Below are 23,914 nucleotides of genomic sequence, written 5' to 3' on the forward strand. Positions count from 1 at the left end.
CATACTATGGGTAAGCAGGCACAGCACAGGGTAGACAGACACTACACAGTACTGCAAGCGCACGCATACTAGGGAGGAGCGGGCTCAGCAAATGGTATACAGGCGCTACCCAGTACTGCAAGCACACGCATACTATGGGTGAGCAGGTGCAGCACAGGGTACACAGGCACTACACAGTACTGCAAGCGCACGCATACTATGGGTGAGCGGGCGTAGCACAGTGTATACAGGCACTACACAGTACTGCAAGCGCACGCATACTATGGCTGAGCGGGTGCAGCACAGGGTAGACAGGCACTACACAGTACTGCAAGCGTACGCATACTATGGGTGAGCAGGCGCAGCACAGGGTATACAGGCACTACACAGTACTGCAAGCGCGCGCATACTATGGATGAGCAGGCGCAGCACAGGGTATACAGGCACTACACAGTACTGCAAGCGCACGCATACTATGGGTGAGCAGGCGCAGCACAGGGTATACAGGCGCTACACAGTACTGCAAGCGCACGCACACTATGGGTGAGCGGGTGCAGCAAAGGCTATGCAGGCACTAGACAGTACTGCAAGTGCACGCATACTATGGCTGAGCGGGTGCAGCACAGGGTATACAGGCACTACACAGTACTGCGAGCGCGCGCATACTATGGATGAGCAGGCGCAGCACAGGGTATACAGGCGCTACACAGTAGTGCAAGCGCACGCACCCTATGGGTGAGCAGGCGCAGCACAGGGTACACAGGCACTACACAGTACTGCAAGCGCACGTATTCTATGGGTGAGCAGGCGCAGCACAGGGCATACAGGCACTCCACAGTACTGCAAGCGCACGCATACTATGGGTGAGCAGGCGCAGCACAGGGTATACAGGCACTACACAGTACTGCAAGCACACGCATTCTGTGGGTGAGCAGGCGCAGCACAGGGCATACAGGCACTCCACAGTACTGCAAGCGCACGCATACTATGGGTGAGCAGGCGCAGCACAGGGCATACAGGCGCTACACAGTACTGCAAGCGCACGCACTCTATGGGTGAGCAGGCGCAGCACAGGGTACACAGGCACTACACAGTACTGCAAGCGCACGCATACTATGGGTGAGCAGGCGCAGCACAGGGTATAAAGACACTACACAGTACTGCAAGCGCACGCATACTATGGGTGAGCAGGCGCAGCACAGGGTATACAGGCGCTACACAGTACTGCAAGCGTACACACACTATGGGTGAGCGGGCGCAGCACAGGGTATACAGGCGCTACACAGTACTGCAAGCGCATGCATACTATGGGTGAGCAGGCACAGCACAGGGCATACAGGCACTACACAGTACTGCAAGCGCACACATACTATGGTCGAGTGGGCGCAGCACAGGGTATTCTGGCGCTACACAGTACTGCAAGCGTACACATATTATGGGTAAGCAGGCACAGCACAGGGTATACAGACACTACACAGTACTGCAAGCGCATGCACACTATGGGTGAGCGGGCTCAGCACAGGGTATTCAGGCACTACACAGTACTGCAAGCGCAGCATACTATGGGTGAGCAGGCGCAGCACAGGGTACACAGGCACTACACAGTACTGCAAGCGCACGCATACTATGGATGAGCAGGCGCAGTACAGGGTATACAGGCACTACACAGTACTGCAAGCACACGCACACTATGTTAAGCAGGCGCAGCACAGGGTATACAGGCACCCCACAGTACTGCAAGCGCACGCATACTATGGGTGAGCAGGCGCAGCACAGGGTATACAGGCACTCCACAGTACTGCAAGCGCACACATACTATGGTCGAGTGGGCGCAGCACAGGGTATACAGGCGCTACACAGTACTGCAAGCATACACACACACACTATGGGTGAGCAGGCGCAGCACAGGGTATACAGGCGCTACACAGTACTGCAAGCGTACACATATTATGGGTAAGCAGGCACAGCACAGGGTATACAGACACTACACAGTACTGCAAGCGCATGCACACTATGGGTGAGCGGGCTCAGCACAGGGTATTCAGGCACTACACAGTACTGCAAGCGCATGCATACTATGGGTGAGCAGGCACAGCACAGCGTATAGAGGCACTACACAGTACTGCAAGCGCATGCATACTATGGTTCAGCAGGTGCAGCTCTGCATATACAGTCACTACACAGTACTGCAAGCACATGCATACCATGGGTGAGCAAGTGCAGCACATGGTATACAGGCACTGCACAGTACTGCTAGCGCACGCATACTATGGGTCAGCTGGCGCAGCAAAAGCTATGCAGGCACTACAGAGTACGGCAAGCGCACGCATACTTTTGGTGAGCAGGCGCAGCACAGGGTATGCAGGCACTACACAGTACTGCAAGCTCACACATACTATGGATGAGAAGGCACAGCACAGGTTATACAGACTCTACATAGTACTGCAAGCGCACGCATACTATGGGTAAGCATGCGCAGCACAGGGTGTACAGGCAGTACACAGAAGTGCAAGCACACACATACTATGGGTGAGCAGGCGCAGCAAGGGCGGTTCAGGAAATTCACAGTACTGCAAGTGCACGCATACTATGGGTGAGCAGGCGCAGCAAAGGGTATACAGGCACTACACAGTACTGCAAGCACACGTATACTATGGGTAAGCAGGCGCAGCACAGGGTATACAGGCACTACACAGTACTGCAAGCGCACGCATACTATGGGTGAGCAGGCGCAGTAAAAGCTATGCAGGCACTACACAGAACTGGAAGCGCACTGGAAGCGCATGCATACTATGAGTAAGCAGGCACTGCAAAGGCTATGCAGGCAATACACAGTACTGCAAGCACATGCATAGTATGAGTAAGTAGGCACAGTAAACGGTATACAAGCAATACACAGTGCTATAAGCAAGTCAGACTACTATTTGCAGTTCCTTGGACAAGCTCCAAGCACTTCATAGGTATCGTCTTGTGCACAGTCCCTTGGCCGCTGTAGGATGAGCTCGGGATGCGATGGAGAGCACGTGTTACACTTAAGAGTAAATAACACACAGGCCTCTGCGAGTCCCTCGGCGGCGGCCTTGGGAGACGGATAACGATAGTAATGGCCTCCTTCGCAGGGTGTTCTCCACTGTAATCGCGGCCATTCCTGCTGACCTGCCAGAATGGAACAAGGCTTTAAATATTGATGTCCGCACGGAGTAGCGAAGCCTCTGTGAGTGCCGACAGCCCTGCTCTGACCGTCTCCCTCTGTCTCTCCCCCCGCAGACCCTCGCCTGGTGGGCTCCGGTTAGAGACGTCGTCCTGTACTGGCCGGAGTGGGTGGTCGTCGGCCTCCTCGAGACGCTCTGGCTCAGCCTGACCTTTCTGCTGCGCGTGCCGGGGTGCCCCACGTAAGTAACCGCCAGTGGCAGAAGTTGAAAAACAAAAGCGTCACATTCACATTTTGGGAATCACTCGTTAAAGACAATAATGGCCTCGTCCAGAGGCTGTTTAGGGAGACCTGTGGCACGAGCTGCAATGTTGTCCCAAGGGTCAAATGGGGGAGAAAGAGGCTAAATTCGACAGAGGGTGGAGGGGGTGGGGGTAACTAGATTGTAGGGAGTGGGGCCAGTTTATTGCACATAGGCCCTGATGACGACTCAACAGTGTGCATCCGAAATTAAATTCTAAGGTGTGTGGCCTTTCCCTTGTTCTAATTTCACAGGTTCTATTTACCCAAGTGCAAATGGCTTATATTGTGCTATTTACTTGCCATGGGGTTGTCGGCAGGTAAAACATCACAAGACACTTTCTAGCAAATAGCACATAATTGCAATTTGCGCATCGTAGCGCACAAGTTAGAATTGCTGACCTTGAATTCATTCTGGGGTGTGGGAATCAGAATTTCAAAGTATTTTCCAATAAGATGCTCACCAGGTTTTACCTGTTGTAAACTTGTGCACAAATATTGCAGGATACGCCATTCACCCGTGAGTAAATAGCATATGTGCAATTAGCACATGAGCAAATATCATGTAACGTGAAATTACTTTCAGGCCCAAACTAGCATTTTCACTCGATCAGGGGGTGGCTCTGAATTTGGAATTAGGGCCCAAATAATTTAGGAAAAAGTGTAGCCATTGACCAATTATGATCTTGGAGACTATGTGGGAGCGCCATTGCACCGTTGGCATGAAAAAGTGCAGACTCATTTTATCAGGTTGGCTTTTACCTGATAGCTCTACTTGTGTAAAGAGATATTCACACTACATTCAGCAAGACAAGGAACAATGTTGAAAAAATGGTGTTGTCAATTTATGGAGGCTGTAGCACCAGCTTTCTTACTGTCCCGCGGTTCTGGAAATTAGTTGCTTATTGGTACTTTACAAAAACATCTAAACCTGTGACCGCTTTGTGTGAAAATTCTTGAATTGATAGAAGTTTGCTACTTTTAAATGGTTTAAGCATTTGCATAAATGTAATAAGACCTGCTGCACTTAAACTTCATGAGTTTGAAGTAATGTAAAATTGTTAGCCACTCTATGTGTTTGTGCATAAAATAAAGTGTTTTTGAAGCTTGAAAATGTCGTGTTGTTATAATATAGAATCCATGGTAGTCCAAAATTCCTATTCATGCAAGAAGACTGCCAGTTATTGCAGAAGATAAATTTGTTACCTGCTTCAGGTTATGAGTCATACATGTCAATTCACCAAAATACCAGTAGTGGATGTGACATCACATGCCCTTGACCTTCAATTTCTCACACACACACACATGCTTACGCATACACACACACTATCTCTTGTGTTAGCACACACAGAACATACATTTTTAATTTTTTTTACCTATTTCAGCTGCTAGGTAAGGTCATACTCCATTTTTTTATTACACTAATAGTGAATAATAATTAAATATTGTTCTCTATTAGTGTACTAAAACAATTGAGAAAAAATAGAGTGGAGCCCAACCCACATCCATAGGGATGAGCTGCCACTATGTTCCTGGCACTGATTTTGCCCACTCTGAATGCCAGGGGTTGCAAAGACAGTGCCAGTGGTCGCAAGGGCAATCCATGGGTTACAGCTGTGATATCTGGCGACCCCTTAATGACGTTCATGGTATGAGTATTGATAAGGTAGTGAATCCAGTGACTGACACAGCTTCAAGGATCATTAGATTCTATGGTAGTGCTAGTTTTCAACTACATGTTAGGCGTGATTGATTTTGTATTGCTCAGTCTTCATTGTTTGGCATTGCAGAGCTTTCTCAACCTGAATGTCCATTTGTGCGTGCAAGATACCGCCTCTTTGTACAGTGTACTAAATTAAAGTACACTATGTAGAGAGTGCGAGAAATCCCTAGAGGAAGATAGAGGCAGTAAGTAGATAATACTAACTCTCTCTCTGTGGTAGTGTGGGCGAGCAGTTAGGCTTATCAGAGGACAGTGTCAAGCATTTGTTGTACTCTACTCAGAGGCAATAAATGAGACACACTCAAGAATAAATCTGAGACTGATGTGGTATAAAAATAACAAAATCTTTATATAAGAATTGAGAAGCAAGACTTCAAATTGGGAATATACTTTGTAAAATTCAAAATACTCAGATGAATAATTCGCATACTTGTGAGGATTGTAATAAATGCAGTACAGTTCAATGTTTGCAGTACTTTCAGTATCTAGGCACTCAGTGGTTGATACCATCAAATAGTTAGCGGGGAGCGCAATGGAGGGCTATAGTCACAATGGAGTTCAGTCTACTGCCACCCTGGTTACAGTAGTGGTCGTGGGCAGCAGGTCACTGTAAGCCAATGCATTCGGAACACCGCCAACCCAGCTGTCGTGGTTACTGGAAGGATGACCACAGTCCCTTGGAATGTCAGAGGTGATCTTAGCCTGAAGCATGATGGTCTTTGCAGGAATCGGGCACCACCGACAGTCAGTTTGGACCTGGATCGGAGGTACTGGGGGTCGTGTGAGTTGGTTTCGGAGATCACCAGTAACAGTCAGCCCACAGGTGTGATGAAGGACAGACTACCCCGGAGGAGGCGGTTGTGCACACGTTGCGGTTGTATGTTGTCAATGCCACTGGCAAGAGTATCCTGCCTCCCTGGAGCGGGGCTGGTTCCAGCGTCGGTCGCTGTGCTGAGAGGATCCATTGAGTTGATGGAGGCATGCAGGGGTCAATTCCAACAGAAAGGGGAACCAACTGGCCTGGGCAGCTGCCATGTTTCTTTTCAGTGGTGAGTCGTGTTGACACAGAGTGTACCAGTCCTCGACTACAGTGATTTCTTTATCAATGCACGACAAGGACTAGAGCCACTAGCCAAGGGGAGGTTCTTGGCAATTTGCAGAGGCTGGAGAGGGGGGAGGCTCTAGGGTTTCTTGGAGGCCTCACAGGTTTCAGAAGAGACACCAGGTTGCAATTGTCGAGTCCTTGGCAACGGCAGGGGTTCATGCCTTTTTCTTCTGTGTCGGGTCTCAGTTCTTGAACTGCAGTCTTCTTTTTCTGTCATCTTCTTGTGTCCATCGAATCTGAAGTCAGGTTCTCGGAAGCCACCAAAATTTTGAATTATGGGGTGTTTTTAGCGTAGGAAGTCGGTAGCCAACGGGCTATCTACCTGTGGGCTGTCTACACCCTCTTTATGCTGACACCACGTGGGTGGGTTAGGCATACACTGGCTTCTATTTGGCTACTATCTCCATCCTCAAGATAGATAGTGCAAAGTGGGGGTCTACCTCGTCTGCCCCACCTGAGGGGTGGTGTAGGGTGAAGGTAGACCCACCTCCTACTTTACCTAATTTTACCACCAGTCCTCCCGCCAAAAGTGGAGCAGGACTGAGCAGTAGCGGCCGGTGGTGAGAGTGCTGTGGGGCGGTGGGGCGGGGGAGGAGCAGGGTGGGGGGGTAGTAAACTATGGAATACGGCCCAACGGAGGTAAGTAAACAAATAAATAAATAAAACGAATTTTGTTGAGTGTGCTGCATTGCATTTGGCAATGCAGTGCACACAATGAAATTGGTTTTAACAATGTTAGGTTTAGAAATGGTTTGTGTGAGTTAGTGTGAAATTAACAAGAGTTTTTTTTTTTAATTTGTTTATTCAGGTTAGCAAGTCAATGACATTACAGTTGTGTACATTCATATTTCCATAAAAAAAAAAAATACTCTAATCAAATCAGACACTGTAAAAACAGTATGTAGACGAATATTGATTTTCTTTTACACCCAAATCCACTTTTGTATGAACATAAACAAAACGAACGATGGTACAAAAGGAAAGTATCAGATAAAAAACTCATTGCTCTAGTAATGGAGGAGCAAAACCTACGAAGGAAGTATCTCGTATTTAGTATTTGTATACAGCAGCAAAAAATACACATATAGATCTGACTGTGGTACGGTGCAATAGGCGCAGGACTACACATTGTAATATCCGGACTCCGGGATAGGCATTTTGTGGCAATACACCCTCCAGACAACGAGGCTCGATCTCAATCCCACCACCCACAGAAGTCATCAATGAAATTTGAAAGTGCACAGAGCCCAGCAGTACAGGTGAACGCATTCTCCCGCCAGACAGTGTCAACCCATATCATCAGAGACCTCTCCAGACAGCGAATGTGTGGAATTAGGGGAGCTCGCTCTTTCTCGCGACCACTGTAGGAAAGGCTCCCAGATGTCTCTGGGCCGGGAAGCAGTCGGCATCGTTTCCCAATAGCGTTCGAGTTGCGTGTTACCATATGTCACATCCTTCACCCACTCAGTGAATTTTGGCAGTGATCTACGACCCCAGCGCACCGCCACCTGTCTCTTGGCATAAAGGAGCAATAGCGCATGTAGTTTCCTATTCTTTGGTATAGTATCTTGAACATACCCCAGCAACCCGCGGTGTGGAGATGGCGTATCGGCTCTGAGTAAGATTTGGTTAATAGCCATAAAAATGTTTGACCAGTATTCTTCTAGCCTCGGGCAGCTCCATGCCACATGTATAAAAGAAGCATTTTCGGATCCGCATTTCCAGCACGTATCGTCCTCCCTAAGACCCATGCGGTGTAACGACTTTGGAGTACGATAGTACCTATGTAAAAACTTGAAATGCACCAGTCGCAACCTATAGTTAGGCGATAGTTCCGTTAGCTGTCTGCAGCAGAAGGCCCACTGGTCTTCGGACAAGGGATCTTCCAATTCCGCATTCCATGCATGCATGGAAGAAGGTACAATGACAGGGGACTGTTCCTGCATACAGTTGTATAACCTGGACACAAGTTTTTTAGAAGATGTTTTCGAGAGCAAGTTTTGTAGCGCCTGGAGCTGCAGGGGTTCTTCTGGAAACTGAGGCCACAGTGCTTTACAGGATTCTTTGAGCTTGTGGTAAGTGAAGAGGTCAGAGAAGGACTCAGTTGGGTCAGCCCCTCCAGAACCGGGATCCCTGAAGGTGCCATTGGGGTAGATGTCGGCAAATGTATGCAGGGGTTCCCCCCTAATAGTGACGTCACCCCCTCTATCTTGTAGGCAGGGCATCATTGGATTGCCTCGCAGGGGAATGGCTGGTGCATAAAGAAGTGGGAGTTTTGCCCTCTTCTGTAATTCCCGCCACGTCCACTGGAGCATGTCCACTGTGTCCACGTCTTTTGATGGACGAGGCGCCTTCCCGTATAGTGCTACGCTCAGTGGCGATGGGGCAGCGACAGCCAATTCCACCGCAACATGTGGCTGACAAGGAGTGGGAAAAACCCAAAAGTGTAGAAATTGTGCTTGCGCACATAGCGGGTATAGTTTCATATCAGGGGCCCCCAGTCCGCCCTGCCTCAATGGGAGTGTAAGCAGCGCCCAAGATGACCTTGCCTGACCACCAGCCCAGACCAGCGTCAACAGTAGTGATCTTACTCGAGCGTGAAAGTGTGCAGTCAGGGGTATCGGGAGGTTTACAAATAGATATAAGAATTTTGGAAGAACCACCATTTTTGCTAGGGCTATTCTCGCGACCAAAGACAGGGGGAGCTTGTTCCAGATTTCTATCTTCCCTTCCAGCCAGTCCACCGCTCTGCCAAAATTCAGAGTCCACAAATCTTTCAGGTTGCGACTGATCCAAACCCCCAAGTATTTGACTGAGTCAGTTTCCCAGCGTAAGGGATAATCAGATAACACTTCCGATGTGGTATCTGTCAAGGGGAATGCGACAGATTTGGACCAGTTGATGGATACCCCTGCCAGACCCTCGAAGCGGACGAACTCCCTCAACAGTGGGTTTAAGTTCTCAGCGGGGTTCGTGACATACAGCGTGACATCGTCCGCATATAGGGAAATCAGCAGGCTGCGAGAGCTGAATCCTATACCTCTCGCTGTGTGATGTTGTCTGACTCTAGCCGCAAGAGGCTCCATGGCTATAGCAAAGAGTAATGGGGATAGGGGGCACCCCTGCCTAGTCCCACGGGAGATGTCAAATGGCTGGGATACAAGTCCGTTTACACGCACTCTTGCCCTGGGAGCGTCGTATAACAATCTTATCAAGTTTATGAAGAGGGGGCTAAAACCCATCCTGCCGAGGATCCTAAAAAGGTAGGGCCATTCCAGCGAATCAAACGCTTTCGTAGCATCTAAGAAAATGACCGCCGCCTGTATGGAAGGATGTAAATAGTGTAAGACTGAAAATATCGTTCTGAGGTTGTGCGATGTGGCCCGGTCAGGGATAAACCCAGATTGATCAGGCAGTGCCACCATTGGTAACAAGGGCTGTAGCCTGTCCGCGATGATTTTAGCGTAGATTTTAACATCCACGTTAATTAGGGATAAGGGACGGTACGAGTCTAATACTTGGGAATCCTTGTCCGGCTTTAGCAGCGTTATTATTAATGCTTCGCGCATCGAGTCGGGCAGAGATTCGGTCTCCAGGGCCTCGGCAAAGACAGAGTGGAGTCTGGGGGCCAATTCTCCGACATAGGCCTTGTAAAAGGCTGTCGTCAGACCAACTGGTCCCGGGGCCTTGTTTGCGGGCATACTTTTTATTACCTGAGCTATATCCTGGGCAGTAACTGGGACATCCATATACCGACGATGGAAGTCGTTAAACCATACGATGGCTATTGAGTCTAGGAATGCGTCTAGGGATGCCGGAGTAGTAGTCTGTCTGGAGGTATATAGGGTCGAGTAAAACTCTGCAAATGTGTTAAGAACTGCTTCCTGCCCTACAATGAGTGTCCCCTTGCTGTTTTTAATGGAGTGTATATAGTTTGACTGTGAGCGTGGAGATATGAGTCTCGCTAGGGTTCTGCTTGGTCTGTCCCCTTCCCCGTATGTACGCGCCTCCGTTTGTTTGCCTAGGAATTTTACCTCTCATTGAATTCCAGCAGTTTAGCTTTCACCTGTACCGCCAACTCGGGTGAAGGGTCATTGCAGAAGCGCATGTCTAACTCTTTTAATTCCCTCTCCAAATTGCTTAGACTATTGCGGATTGCTTTTAGGACACCTGCCTGTCTAGAGATGCACTGGCTGCGGACCACCGCCTTAAATGCATCCCACAGGACGGCCTCGGTAGTGACCGACCCTGCATTGTCTTCAAAATACTTCACAATGTCTGCTCTTATTTCTTCAGTGAAAGTGGAGTCGGTAAGTGCATGAGGGGGTAAACGCCAGGAGAACGCACGAGTAGGGGCATTTGGTACATTTATCTCCAACAAGCAAGGGGCATGATCCGAGAGCGATCTGGCTTGAATGTCCACCCCCACCACCCAGGAAGCCACATCTGGTGACACCAGCCAGTAGTCCAGGCGAGACCACGCCGCCTGTTGACTCGTTATGCATGTCCCTACAGTGTCATTGGGGTGCCTAGATCTCCACACATCTGAGAGTAGACCCTCTTCCATTATATCCAAGATAGCCTGACGGGCTCTGGTATGCGTAGGCCCCACTGCGCCTCTACGATCCAACGCATCAGTAAGCACAACATTGAAGTCTCCACCCAGGACAACTGTTGAACAATCTGTGCCCATACAGCTCTGAAGAATTCTGGGTCATCCACGTTAGGGCCGTAAATGGCCGCCAGCACCAGTGTTCTCCCCTGAAGTGTGCCATGTGTAATAACGTATCTACCGTCTTTGTCTAATATAGTGTGGTGCTCTTTCCAGTCTAGCCCATTACGGATGAGGATCGCCACCCCTCTAGCGTAATTAGAGTAAATGGCGGAGTACACCCGTGCCCATCTTGAGTGTTTCAGTCTGGGTGATGGAGTGGAGTTGATGTGTGTTTCCTGTATAAAACATATATCCACATTATGCCTGGAGAGGAACCCATGCATTAATCTAGCCTTTTTGTAGTCCCCGAGTCCTCTAATGTTCCATGTCAATATCCTAGCGCCTACCATCCCACTTCGCACTCTGCGTAATATTTACAGTGCTGCTGCATAGCTTAGTATATACCAACCAGGATGCACATCTTGAGCAAGGATAGAGCATAACCATATCACTTTGTGTGAAAACATTTTCATCGTACCAGTACTTGAGCAACTTTGAACTTCCCAACTCCCCCCCCCACCACCCCCCACCCGCACCAACCCCCCAATCAGGTTGTGGCAAATCCCCTCTGTATACACGCATAGCGTGTTGGCAAACTAAAAACAAAAACAGTGGGAGACACCCCATGGGGGCGTGGTGCTCCAAGCGTACACCCCCGTTTGCACAGGGTGGCTGCACTATACCAGTCCATCCACGTCACCAGCGTTGACCACCTCACACAGTTCACAACTTTCACCCTGGCGGAGCATTATAATGTTAGCTTATTCCAGCAACAAATCACCAAAAACAGGGGCAATATCTCCGCGCCCTCTCATAATCCAAAACAGGCTCACCAGAGCAACTTTAGGTGTAGAGGAGCTTCTATCTGACCATCAGAGTAAGACAACGTATGCATATATTACACTCTACATATTCGCAATGTGATCAGCCATTGTCACTCAGATGTCCGTCTTCCTCCCCTAATCTTGGTGACTTCTTTCTCGCCCCAGCACCACAGATATGTTTGGCAAATTTCAGGGCCGATTGGGCATCTGTGAAATGATGTGCGGTGCCCTCATGCATCACCCTTAATTTTGCTGGATATAGCTGTGAGTACTGGATGCCAGCTTGAAGTAGCAGTTTTTTAGCCGGCAAAAATTCTTTCCGGGCGGCCTGCACCAAAGGAGTAAAGTCAGGGTAGAAGGAGATGTTGTTGCCTTTGTGCGTGATTTTGCCCTTCTCCCGAGCCAGGCGTAAGATAAGGTCTCTGTCCTGAAAATTCAGAATCTTAGCAAGAATGGGGCGCGGTGCCGATCCCACCGGCGGTTGTTTCCCAAGCGATCTGTGCGCCCTTTCGACCGTAAATACCTGTGAGAGAGCTGGGAAGATTTCGTGGAGCAGGTCTGACACGTACACCTCCATTCTGCCCGTGTTCGTCGTCTCCGGAATGCCCGTGATGCGAATGTTAGATCTTCGAGAGCGTGCTTCCAAATCATCAGTTTTAGCCCGGAGGAACTCCAGCTCTTTTTCTATAGTTGTAAGATGTTGTTTGGTGTCTTGTTAGAACTCGCAGCACTCTGTGTGCCTGTTTTCTAGGCAGTCCAGCCTGGTTTCGTGAGTGTCTACCTGTTTTTTCACCGAATCCAGCTGTGAGGACATGGCGTCAAGTTTGGTATCTATGCTTTTGAGGCTCGATCTAACCTCCATCGTCAGTGCCCTGAAATCAATGTCCGAATCAGCTCCCTGCGAGGAAGACTCCGCCGATTCCAGGTCTACCGCGTTTTGTTTGGCCTGGCGCTTTTGTTCGAAAGTAAGTTTGGGCTATCTTGCATCATTTTTCCCCCCCATTGCGATGCCCCAGGCGTGTTCACTTTCAGGGTTTCACTTCAGGTGTAGCTATACACCAGTGCCTGTTAGCTGCTTATCTATACGGCAGTGTCAAAGGCCGCACCCGGCACCCCAGATGCACACCTCCTACTCCTCACGTACACTGCCTAGCCGCAACAGGGCCACCAAGTGCGCAGGGTTTGGTCTCGGGCTCCACTAGATTTCTCAGTGGGTTGTATGTCAGCGGCGGAGCACCCCTTCTCTCGGACACCAGGCCCGGGCAGGACAATCGCAGATGCCTTAGTGCCCAGTCTTACAGATTTGGCTTTGCATACAATGGCATTCCCGCAGCGTCCACACCCCTGCAGGACCCAGGATTAGTGTACAGTACTGCAGCGCCGCCCCTGGTGTGTCATCACACAAGTGCCCCTTGAGGCCTATGTCCTGGCCCTGTTGTGCCTTGGTTATTTAACTCACAATGGTGCCTGCAACTTCTCTCAGCCTGCAGCTAGTGAATGTGTCCGCCACTCCGCCCGCGCCTGGTAGAATGACTCTGCGCAGCGCAGCACTCACGTTATGTGTCTGAGGTGTCGTCCACAGGAAGGAGCCAGGAGTGCTGCCGCTCCGTCCACGCTATGTTGGGCATCCACAAGGCTCTACCTTAAGCCAATATACATTAGGTGCAAGGGTTCTGTGTCTTTCAGGGCGTTTGCACCGGTGATAGCTCCAGCTACAGTTCAGGCGGAGCACAATCAGCAGATTTCCCCCTCATGCGCAGCTTTGGTTTCAACTTGGTGCGTGTTTCATGAATGTCGCATGCACATATGCGGTGGGGCAGGGTCGGGTGCAGTGCGGTCTTCCCAGAAGCGGCGCCGCATCCCAGGGTCAGTCTCCGACCAAGGGGGAATTGTTTGTGTGAGCCTTTAACAGTAATTTACCGGCTCTCTCCGCAGTGTTTTCGCTTCAATACGGGGCAGCTCCTAGGTCAGACCGGGGAAATCTCTCCCGCGGCCAGCCTCTAGCCGAGCGCCGAACCCTCACACAAAATGGCGGTCCCGCCTTCCGGGCTCTCCCAAGTCAGGCCCGGGGGAGGCATCCGCGACTACGCTCTTATCAGCCGGATATATATAGACTGGTGTTGCAGCCCCAGCGTATTAGTGTCCCACCGGTGCTGCTCAGAGGTGTTCTGCTCGCGTACCTTGGCTTGTACTTCATGACACGGGGGTTATCCTCAGGCCCTACGATCCCCGGACCGCAGTATCTGTCCTCGCCTGCCCCAGGCTCCAGGGCGGCAGGCTTCCGACTCTATGCCGACTCGGACAGGACGCCCAGGTTCACAGCTCGGCCTCCTCCCATCCCGCAACCTCCAAAGTTCGATCGGTGAGGCACCAGGGCTTCCGCTGTCAACTGGTGTGCAAATCGGGACGCTGTGTGTGTCCGGAACAGGATTGTTGCAGGATTAATGAGTGCAGCCGGCGGAGCTCACTCACAGAGCGGCCATCTCGCTGCCCGGTTGGGCACGCCCCCAAATTAACAAGAGTTTGATATAGAACGATCTTTGTGGTGTTTCGTGTATACAGGTGGATGAGCCAGGTAACTTCTAAAGATTTGCCTCTCGATTGGGGTTGATTGGCCATTGCTCAGCAAGAGCGTAGGCAGTGATTCATCACATTGCAGGTTGGTGGTTTATGTATGATGTGATGCTGTGCCTCATAGACATCATTTAGGGGTCGCCAGGGGTCGAAGCTGTGACCCCTGTTTTGCCCCTTGCTACCCCTGGCACTGTTTTTGCAAACCCTGGCCTCAGAGGTGGCAAAATCAGTGCCTGGAACATAGGAAGAGCTTGCCCTTATGGATGTCAGTTGGAGCTCCATTTTCCTGGTTTCCTGTCAAATATTTTATTACAAAAATAGTGAATAGTTTTATTCACTATTAGTGTAATAAAAAATGGAATATAAGTAGCTGGAATATGACCCTATCTGACAGCTAAGGTACATAAAAATGCTCTTTAAATGTATGATTTATGCATGCTTGCAGGTGAGTGTGATTATCTCAGAGGGAGTGTGTGAATGTGTATGTATGTTTAAGCATGTGCTTGTGAGTCAAAGTAAAGGTCAAATGGTGTGTGATATCCCTTCTGCTACCGCTGGCATTTTGGTGAATTGACGCCCATGCTGTGCATGTGAGAATGCATTAAATGTTGCTAGTTTTATCTGCGCAGTTTCAGGGAGTTTGTTGGGGTGGAGCATAACAAAACCTGAGTAAGTGGCCCTTTGTCTCCTATGTGTCTTTGTTTCTTTGTTGTGTACATAATGGTGAGAGAGGTCTGTCTCATGAGTTGAATGAGTGAGTATAACTATTTATGGGGGATTGGATTTATGTTGTATGCTTTGTATTGTTGCATATTCAATGCTTTTGTATGCACCACCACACCCTGATTATGGGCTAATAAAAAGACTGTTGTGAGGGCTGTCTGTTATGTGCAGATTAGGGGACCCCATTTCCCGGAGTCATGTTTATTTCTATGGGGAGCGAGGAGCACAGCCCCCCTCACCAAGCCTTAACAGGCCCTGAAAACACCACCCCCATGGATCCTAATGTGGGTGCCCCGTTGCCCACCCAGGGCACCCACAACACACAACATTTGGGGGCCACTGGCTCCCCACATACACGAATACTGGGTGTAGCGGAACCGGCTTTGCCCCGGCATGGTGGGACCAGGTTTTTTCCAAGTGGGAGCAATCTCTGTTTCTCTCCCCATAAGCGTGCAGGCACAGAAAAAAAGTGTACTCCCACACATGCTTTAAAAAAAATTGTTACCACTGATTTGTGGATCCACAGAAAATTTGCCAGAAAATGTCCCAAAAAATATATGTTTATGGTTCCTGGGTGGATCCCCCTGGGATCCCAAAACTAGGCCTAAGTGTGTAGGGTCTTCCTACTTTGATTATCTATCTATCTATCTATCTATCTATCTATCTATCTATCTATCTATCTATCTATCTATCTATCTATCTATCTATCTATCTATCTATCTATCTATCTATCTATCTATCTATCTATCTATCTATCTATCTATCTATCTATCTATCTATCTATCTATCTATCTATCTATCTATCTATCTATCTATCTATCTGTCTGTCTGTCTGTCTGTCTGTCTGTCTGTCTGTCTGTCTGTCTGTCTGTCTGTCTGTCTGTCTATATATATATATATATTACCTACTGGCGGTTGCCAGTAGGTAGTTAGAGTTAGGACCTATTATCCATAGGAAATCCGCAACATTCTATTTGGAATAACTTTGGCGCCGGTTGACGAATCTTTGCGAAATGTTAAAAACTGGTGGGGCACTCCGTTCCGCTCCTATCCTGAAAGTCTTGGGGTGATTCGTCAAGCGGGGGCCGAGAAAAAAGGGGGTCCTAAAATGTGTTTTCCCCATGCAATTTTCCATAGGAACCTTTAATCGCAGCTGCAGCCCGAACTGCTGAATGGAATTACACCAAATTTGGCAAAGAGGTAGCCCTTCATTCACACTCGTGCCTTTTGGTTAAATGGTGTAAATCCATTCAGTAGTTGCTGAGAAAATCAAAAGTAAAATCATAGATATATCTATGGCCTCGGAGGATCCGCGCACCATATGCTCACCCAGTGCGCACCCTCCCGATCACGAGCTGCATGCTAATTGGCTGTCAACTGGCTGTAAACATTCCAAACCAGGAAGTGTTGGGAGCCATTTTGTGCCTCAGTAGAAGCGAGGCTCAAGAAATCAGTGGATCAAGTGTGCAAAACATATAAAGGGGGCAGGGTAGAAAAACCCTGACTCTCGACCTGCTTAGGGGGAGCCCGGATTCTGCCGTAAAAACCAAAAAATAATTAGCCCCCGGGGGGACCAAATCCCGGGGCAAAAAACATAAAATTTGATGGGGGGCCCAGAGGGGCCCCCCAGCCCCGGGGACCAACACCCCCCGGGGCTACAAAATAACTGGGTGGGGGGCTCAAAGGCCCCCCTAAGCCCTGGGGACCACTACCCCTGGGGCTTTTTATATTGTGGGAGGGGGCCATGTGGCCCCCCTCCTGGAGCCGTCGATGGCCCTGGGGACCGCCACCCCCCCGGGCCGGCTCCTGCAGTGTCTCGGGGTGCCCACCCCCGGGACACTTCTGTTTGCTATGGCAGGGCGTGAGCCGAGGCTCCCACCCTGTCATAGCAAACTTGGTTTGGATTTTGAAAGAGAGAGCAGAAAACCTGCTCTCTCTTTCAAAATGCAAACCATATTGCTTTTCCACACGGGGAGCTGCATGTTAGTAGCTCCCTTTGTGGAAAAGCAATGCCGGCTTACGAAGGACATGGGCAGCCGGCTCCCCAACGTTCTATAGAGGCCCCGGGGGATGAGGTCTCCGGAGAGAATAGAAATTAGTGATAGGTAAAAAAGAAATTTTCACGGGCAAATTAGATGTCGCGCACCCAGTGCGGCGCTCAGCGTGCCTCCTGGTGTGCACGCGCTGGGTGCGCGACTCCTACGCATTGGGTGCACGACTTCTAACACATTGGGTGCACAACTCCTCAAGTGTTGGGTGCACGACTCCCCAAAAAAATTGAAAAAAACCAATAAAAAAAATAGTATAAATATATTTTAAAAAATATAAAATAAAATAAACAATATTAGAGTTTCAATATTTTTAAAAACATGTTTTTTTACATTTATATTAAAAATATGTAATGTAATTTACAATGTAAAAATAAATAGTTTAAAAAATTTAGAAAAACAGTATAAAAAAACGAAATATAACTATTTATATATTTAAAAATAATCATTTATAAAACCTTTAAAATTCACTGAAAAAAGCATAGGTTTCAGATATGTTATAGTTAGGAATTAGCATTTAAAAAACCTTTGAAATTCACTGAAACCATAGGTTTCAGGGGCGTTATAGTTGGGAATTAGCATTTAAAATGGTTAGGAATTAGCATTTAAAAAACCTTAGCTGGACATTTCACTTGTACAAAACAATTGAAATTCCCCCGTAATAGTTAGTTCTGCTAACTATAACTCGCAAGCCTGCAATCCACTGATGATGATGCCACATATTACGTCATTCATGACATGGTCAGTGACATCACTGATGACATCTCAAATTACATCACTGATGACATCACTGATGACATCATCCACGTGACAATCAGATACACCTCATCATACAGTAGTATAACCTTACATCACTCACTGTAAAATACAGAGTACCATATTTGAATCCATTGACACACCAATACAAGTTTCTAAAAACCCACTCAGTGATTCCTAGATCTACACACACATCTAATCACTTACCTATAGATTCACTCATACATGCTATCAATCATCAATAGAACACAATCAAATATACTTATACACCTAAATCGACATTACACACCAGCGCACATCCTATTCACTTATGCAGTCATCCTACTCACTTATGCAAACAATGGATCATACTTACATTTACTCAGCTACACACTTATACAAACACCGTTTCATTTATTCATATAGATAGTAACTCATACTTAGTGTGTTATAAAATCACTATTACAAGTATACAGTTATCCATACAGTCACTCATACAATCACTGAGTCTTATCTATACTTATTTATATCCAACAACTGTCAGATACACTGTCGTTTATTTTTCTAGTTTGTTGGACATGTACCATTGAGAGATATATTTGCTCATCACCACACCCATAAAGAGATTCACTCACCCAAACAACTGTTATAACATGTAGTCTTAACCTCATACACCTACTGAATCAACTATTCTCACATCTTTGGGCAGTCACACCCCCCCCCCACCGAACCACACACACATTCACTCTCCCATACAAATACTCAGTTAACTAATCAGTAACTAATATAGACTTTCATGTATCTAGTAACCAACTGGTGCAGCAGTTTACACAACAACTGACAAGTTGATACAGATATTCTCACAGTTTAGTCACTATCCAATATATTTAGTGAGACACTATAAATTAGTCAAGTAAACAGTCAATCACACTGCTACTAAATCCTCCACCCAGATATTTATATATCCACTCATTCTTCAATGCAGATTGCTATATATATAATACATATTTAAATAACGAACAAACCACATTCACTGGATGATGTCATCAGTGATGTCATTTGAGATGTCATCAGTGATGTCATCAGTGATGTCACTGACCATGTCATGAATGATGTAATATGTGACATCATCAGCAGTTGATTGCGGGTGTGCGAGTTATAGTTAGCAGAACTAACTATAACGGAGGAATTTCAATGGTTTTTTATGAGTGAAATGTCCAGCTAACTATAACACACCTGAAACCTATGGTTTTTTTAGTGAATTTCAAAGGTTTTTTAAATGCTAATTCCTAACTATAACGCCCCTGAAACCTATGGTTTTTTCAGTGAATTTATATATATATATATATAAAAAAAAATTCTAGGTCTGAAGACTGATTCCCGAGCCCTTAGAGGACTGCTGTCACATCGTATTGATGTGGTGGCAACCAATCTGATATCTTCTTGAGGTCTGTCAGCTCCGTGGATCCTCCTTGCCATAAAAAAAAAAAATTGTCTTAATTTCTCAAAAACTACAGAACGGATTTATACGATGTCACAAAAAGCACACTTTCTGGACGACTATCTCGCTTTCTGCAAATTTTGGTGTAATTCTCTTTAGCAGTTTTTGCAATTACACTGTTCAAAAATAAACCTCTGCTACTGGGAGTAAGATCACTGATGTTTTCCCGCTGCTTCTTACCCTCATTACAGGGCGACTCCTCCTGCATCTCAGGAGTCCTCTGGAACTGTCCACCCCAGAGAACCACAAATCCCAGCATCCTCCGCTACTGGGATTAGTATCACTGAAGTTTTCCCACCGCTACCAGCCCTCATTACAGGGTGCCTCCTCCCGCGCATTGCAGCACATGCGCGGAAGGAGCTCGGGCCACGCCTGGGGCAGAGGCAGGCTCATTCGTGCCTGTCAAAGCCCAGTGGAGGCTGGGCCACCCCTCTTTTGCCTTACCCCTTCTCAGGTACAGTGCCTGCCCCCTATTCCTGCACTACCTGCTGTCCCTTTCCATGTCTTGCCATTGTTCCTGCTGTTCCTCTCCTTGCGCTGTCTGCTGACCCTGCCCCTGCGCTGCCTGCTGCTCCTGTGCTGCCTGCTGTCCCAGCCCCTGTGCTGCCTGTTGATTCGACCCCTGTGCTGCCTGCTGTCCCTGCCCCTGTGCTGCCTGCTGTCTCTGCACTGCCTGCTGTCCCTGTGCTGCCTGTTGTTCCGACCCCTGTGCTGCCTGCTGTCTCTGCACTGCCTGCTGTCCCTGCGCTGCCTGCTGTCCCTGCGCTGCCTGCTTTCCCTGCACTGCCTACAGTCTCTGCCCGTGTGCCCCTGCCATCCTGGTCTTTGCACTATCAGCTCCAGATCCCTGCCTAGCACCCTGGGATAGGACCGTCTGCCAGAACCACAAATGGAGCGGCTGCGTGGCCTCGCAATGGACATGCGCAGTAGGCATGCTGCCAACGAACCACCCGTTGGACAACACCCAGCGCCAGGATCTCCGGCCTTCCCGCCAACCGATGGTACACTGCCAAGGAACTCCTAGACCTGGACCCCGATACGAGAACTGTGTCTCCTCCTCCCCCATGATCCAGCCAAGGACCCTTCACCTGCAGACACTGCCACTCCTGCTCAACACTACCCACAGAAGATTACGCACTCTCCTGCCCACAAGACCAAAAACGCCCCACAACCACTCAAGTGTATCTTGTTCAATGCCTGCTCACTCTGCAAATGCGCCACAGAATTTTGGGACACCATTACCACCCTCTCCACAGACCTCGCCTTCATCACCAAAATGTGGCTCAACCCCTCCTCGAACCCCGACATCACCACCGTCAGTCTCCACTATGCAGCACTTTCCCTACTGTTGCACTCGCTGAAGTGGGAATAGTAATTTTAAACCCTCCGCTATCCAACACTTTCTCTTCTGTTGCAGTCACTGGAGTGGGAATAGTTATTTTTATTCCTCCGCATCCAACACTTCCCCTAGTGGGAATAGTAATATTACCCCTCTGCTATATATATAATTTTCTCTGGAACTGTGGGACTCATGGGAGGTGGTGCGCATGCCGGCAGAACGTACCGGCTAGAAATCCACTGCAAAGTTAGGTAGGCGCACTCTCAGGCATGACATGTGAATAAGGCTGCTGGGCAGCCGAAACGCGTTGTGTGAATAAACAGCTTCCTGCAACACTGTAACTGCTGTTGCTGTTTCCTGAGAGTTTGCCTACCTAACTTTGTAGTGGAGATATAAATATATATAGCACGATGGACAAACTGCATGCTGTGTAATGTAGTCTCATAACCTTGTATTGCTCGAGTGATTCCGCATCAGGTGTGCTCCATACTACTTCAGGCTGGGGCTATATAACAGACTCACTCAGGAACTGCTAGCACCAGAGGCACTTTTAAAACAAATGGCATTTGAGAAAGGTGTAATACCGAAACGCGTCATGCCTGCTTAAATAAATGGTCTTTGCAAGCCCCGCTGTGTCGCCTCATCGACTTCGAGAGAAGAAGGTGTGTTTTTTTGATGTATTGCGTGCTGCCACTGACATGCGAGGATGGCCCTTCCGCAACAGTCCAAAGGGATCAACTGCATTTTTCCCGGACTACCTCGCATTCCAAAGTGAACGGGGAACATGCTGACAATGTGCAGTCCATACTTATATGGATAGACGTTACTACTTTAATGGCGTCCATAAAGGAGCTTCTTTCCACCTAAACTTGAGAACTACCCAGAGTTCTCTGCTTCTTTTTTGCATAATTTATTCGTCACTCTATGCCTGAAAGGGTATTTCTTTGACTTATACTGGGTGCTCCCTTGTGTCTGGACAAAGCTATACCTCTCTGAAGAGCTCTAATTAGAGCGAAACACTGTGTCAGGGGTTGCTTTTACTCATTTCAGGTTGGCTTGATTGGTATTTTACCAACTCAAAGCTGTAATACTGTGCCTGGAGTGGTAATTGGCTTTTGTCATTTTACAGCTCGGCAAGGACAGCACTGTGCTAGTCCTATGCTTAAAGACTTTGCTGTACAAATGGCCAAAGACTTTGTCCTTTTCTATCTCGGCGTGGATGGCACTGTGCTAATCCTATGCTTAAAGATTTTGATAGAAAAACAGACATTTGAGGTGAGCAGATCTAGAGTGTCGCTGGTGTTGAAAGTGCTCCATACAGGAGCTTCTTTCCACCTAAACTTGAGAACTACCCAGAGTTCTCTGCTTCTTTTTTGCATATATATATATATATATTACCTACTGGCGGTCGCCAGTAGGTAGTTATAGTTAGGACCCTGTTTCCATAGGAAAACCGCAACATTCTATTTTGAATAACTTTGGCGCCAGTCGACGAATCCTCGCGAAATTTTCAAAATAGGTGGGGCGCTGCGCTCCGCTCCTACCCTGAAAGTCTCGGGGGGATTCGTCAAGCGGGGGCTGAGATAAAAGGGGGGTCCCAAAATGCGTTTTTCCCAAACATTTTTCCATAGGACCTTTAGACACAGCTACAGCCCGAACGGCTGAACAGAGTTCCTTGAAATTTGGCAGAGAGGTAGTCTACAGGTCAATGAAGTGCCTTTTGTAGGTTTGGTGTAAATCTGTTCAGTAGATTCTGAGAAAATAGCCTTTAAATCAATATATATATCTGAGCCAGCTTACGGTGCGCTTACCGTACGCGTACGGTGACGTGCGCGAGCGCGATTCTGATTGGCTGTTCGATCTAAGTAAACATTCGAATCGGTCGAAACCAGGAAGCGGCGGCCGCCATTTTCTCTCTCGCACTCTGAGGGGGGCAGCATAAACAAAGTCAAAAAACATCTAAAGGGGTAGTATATTTAGTTCTTAACCAACCAGCATCGATATAGGTGTCCCCCAACAACCCCCAAGGCCAAAAAAACAATTTTAAATTTTTTCGAAAAATCGCCGATTACGCTTATCGTACGCGTACGGTTAAAATTATTTAAAAAAAAAAAAATATCCACACTTTCCCCACCCCGTGTGCAAATGGTGCCTGAAGGGCACCATTTGTTCATGGCATATATATTTTAAGGAAACTAAAAATTAATACCTTTCACAACGAAGCACATAATATGTCCCCCATGTGCGCACGGTGCGCGAAGCGCATCGTGCGTACATGGCCCATCCCGCGTAACGTGGGCACGCGGTGCGCGCAGCGCACCGCGTGACCACTGTGCGTGCACGGCACTAACTGCGTAAAGTGGGCGCGCGGTGCGTCAAGCGCACCGCGTGCTCACTGTTCGCGCACCGTGCGCGCACGTAACGAACTGCGTTAACTGGGCGCGCACGCCACGAATGGCGTAAAGTAACTTAGCATTTAAAAAAACGTACAAATTCACTGAAAAAACCATAGGTTTCACACACGTTATAGTTAGGAATTAGCATTTAAAAAACCTTGCAAATTCACTGAAAAAACCATAGGTTTCACACACGTTATAGTTAGGAATTAGCATTTAAAAAACCTTGCAAATTCACTGAAAAAACCATAGGTTTCACACAAGTTATAGTTAGCTGTACATTTCACTCGTAAAAAACCAATGAAATTCCCCCGTTATAGTTAGTGCAGGCAACTATAACTCACGCGACCGCAATCCTCTGCTGATGACATATGTGTCTTTATGAAAAAAAAATATTTGTAATATATGTATAGCTAAAATTTAATGGAAGAAGACATGGGCAAATAAGTGTCTAAATACAGTATTAGCATCAGCAGAGGATTGTGGTCGCGTGAGTTATAGTTGCCTGCACTAACTATAACGGGGGAATTTCATTGGTTTTTTACGAGTGAAATGTACAGCTAACTATAACTTGTGTGAAACCTATGGTTTTTTCAGTGAATATATATATATATATATATATATATATATATATATATATATATATACACGCTTTTATATACGTATGTTTACAATTGTTTAATTGAATGTATTTGTTATGTTTGTTAAAATGTATATTAAATGTAATTTCGTTTTTTTAAAGTTAATTTACTTATTTTATATATTTAATATTATTTTTTATGCATATATTAAAATCGATATT

At 47.5% G+C, this 23,914-nt stretch overlaps 1 protein-coding gene across 1 annotated transcript in view; it reads left to right on the forward strand.

The window, feature by feature from the left end:
* Nucleotides 1-23,914, forward strand: part of LOC146867398 (heparan-alpha-glucosaminide N-acetyltransferase-like) — a 1,041,362-nt gene that overhangs the window by 756,787 nt on the left and 260,661 nt on the right. Inside the window, exon 12 of the mRNA XM_085605125.1 lies at nt 3,247-3,371. Within this exon, the coding sequence (XP_085461251.1) occupies nt 3,247-3,371 (125 nt within the window). The remainder of the gene's footprint in view (nt 1-3,246; nt 3,372-23,914) is intronic.

The sequence above is a fragment of the Triturus cristatus genome, chromosome 1_2, assembly GCF_964204655.1.
Source record: "Triturus cristatus chromosome 1_2, aTriCri1.1, whole genome shotgun sequence".
Taxonomy (NCBI): domain Eukaryota; kingdom Metazoa; phylum Chordata; class Amphibia; order Caudata; family Salamandridae; genus Triturus; species Triturus cristatus.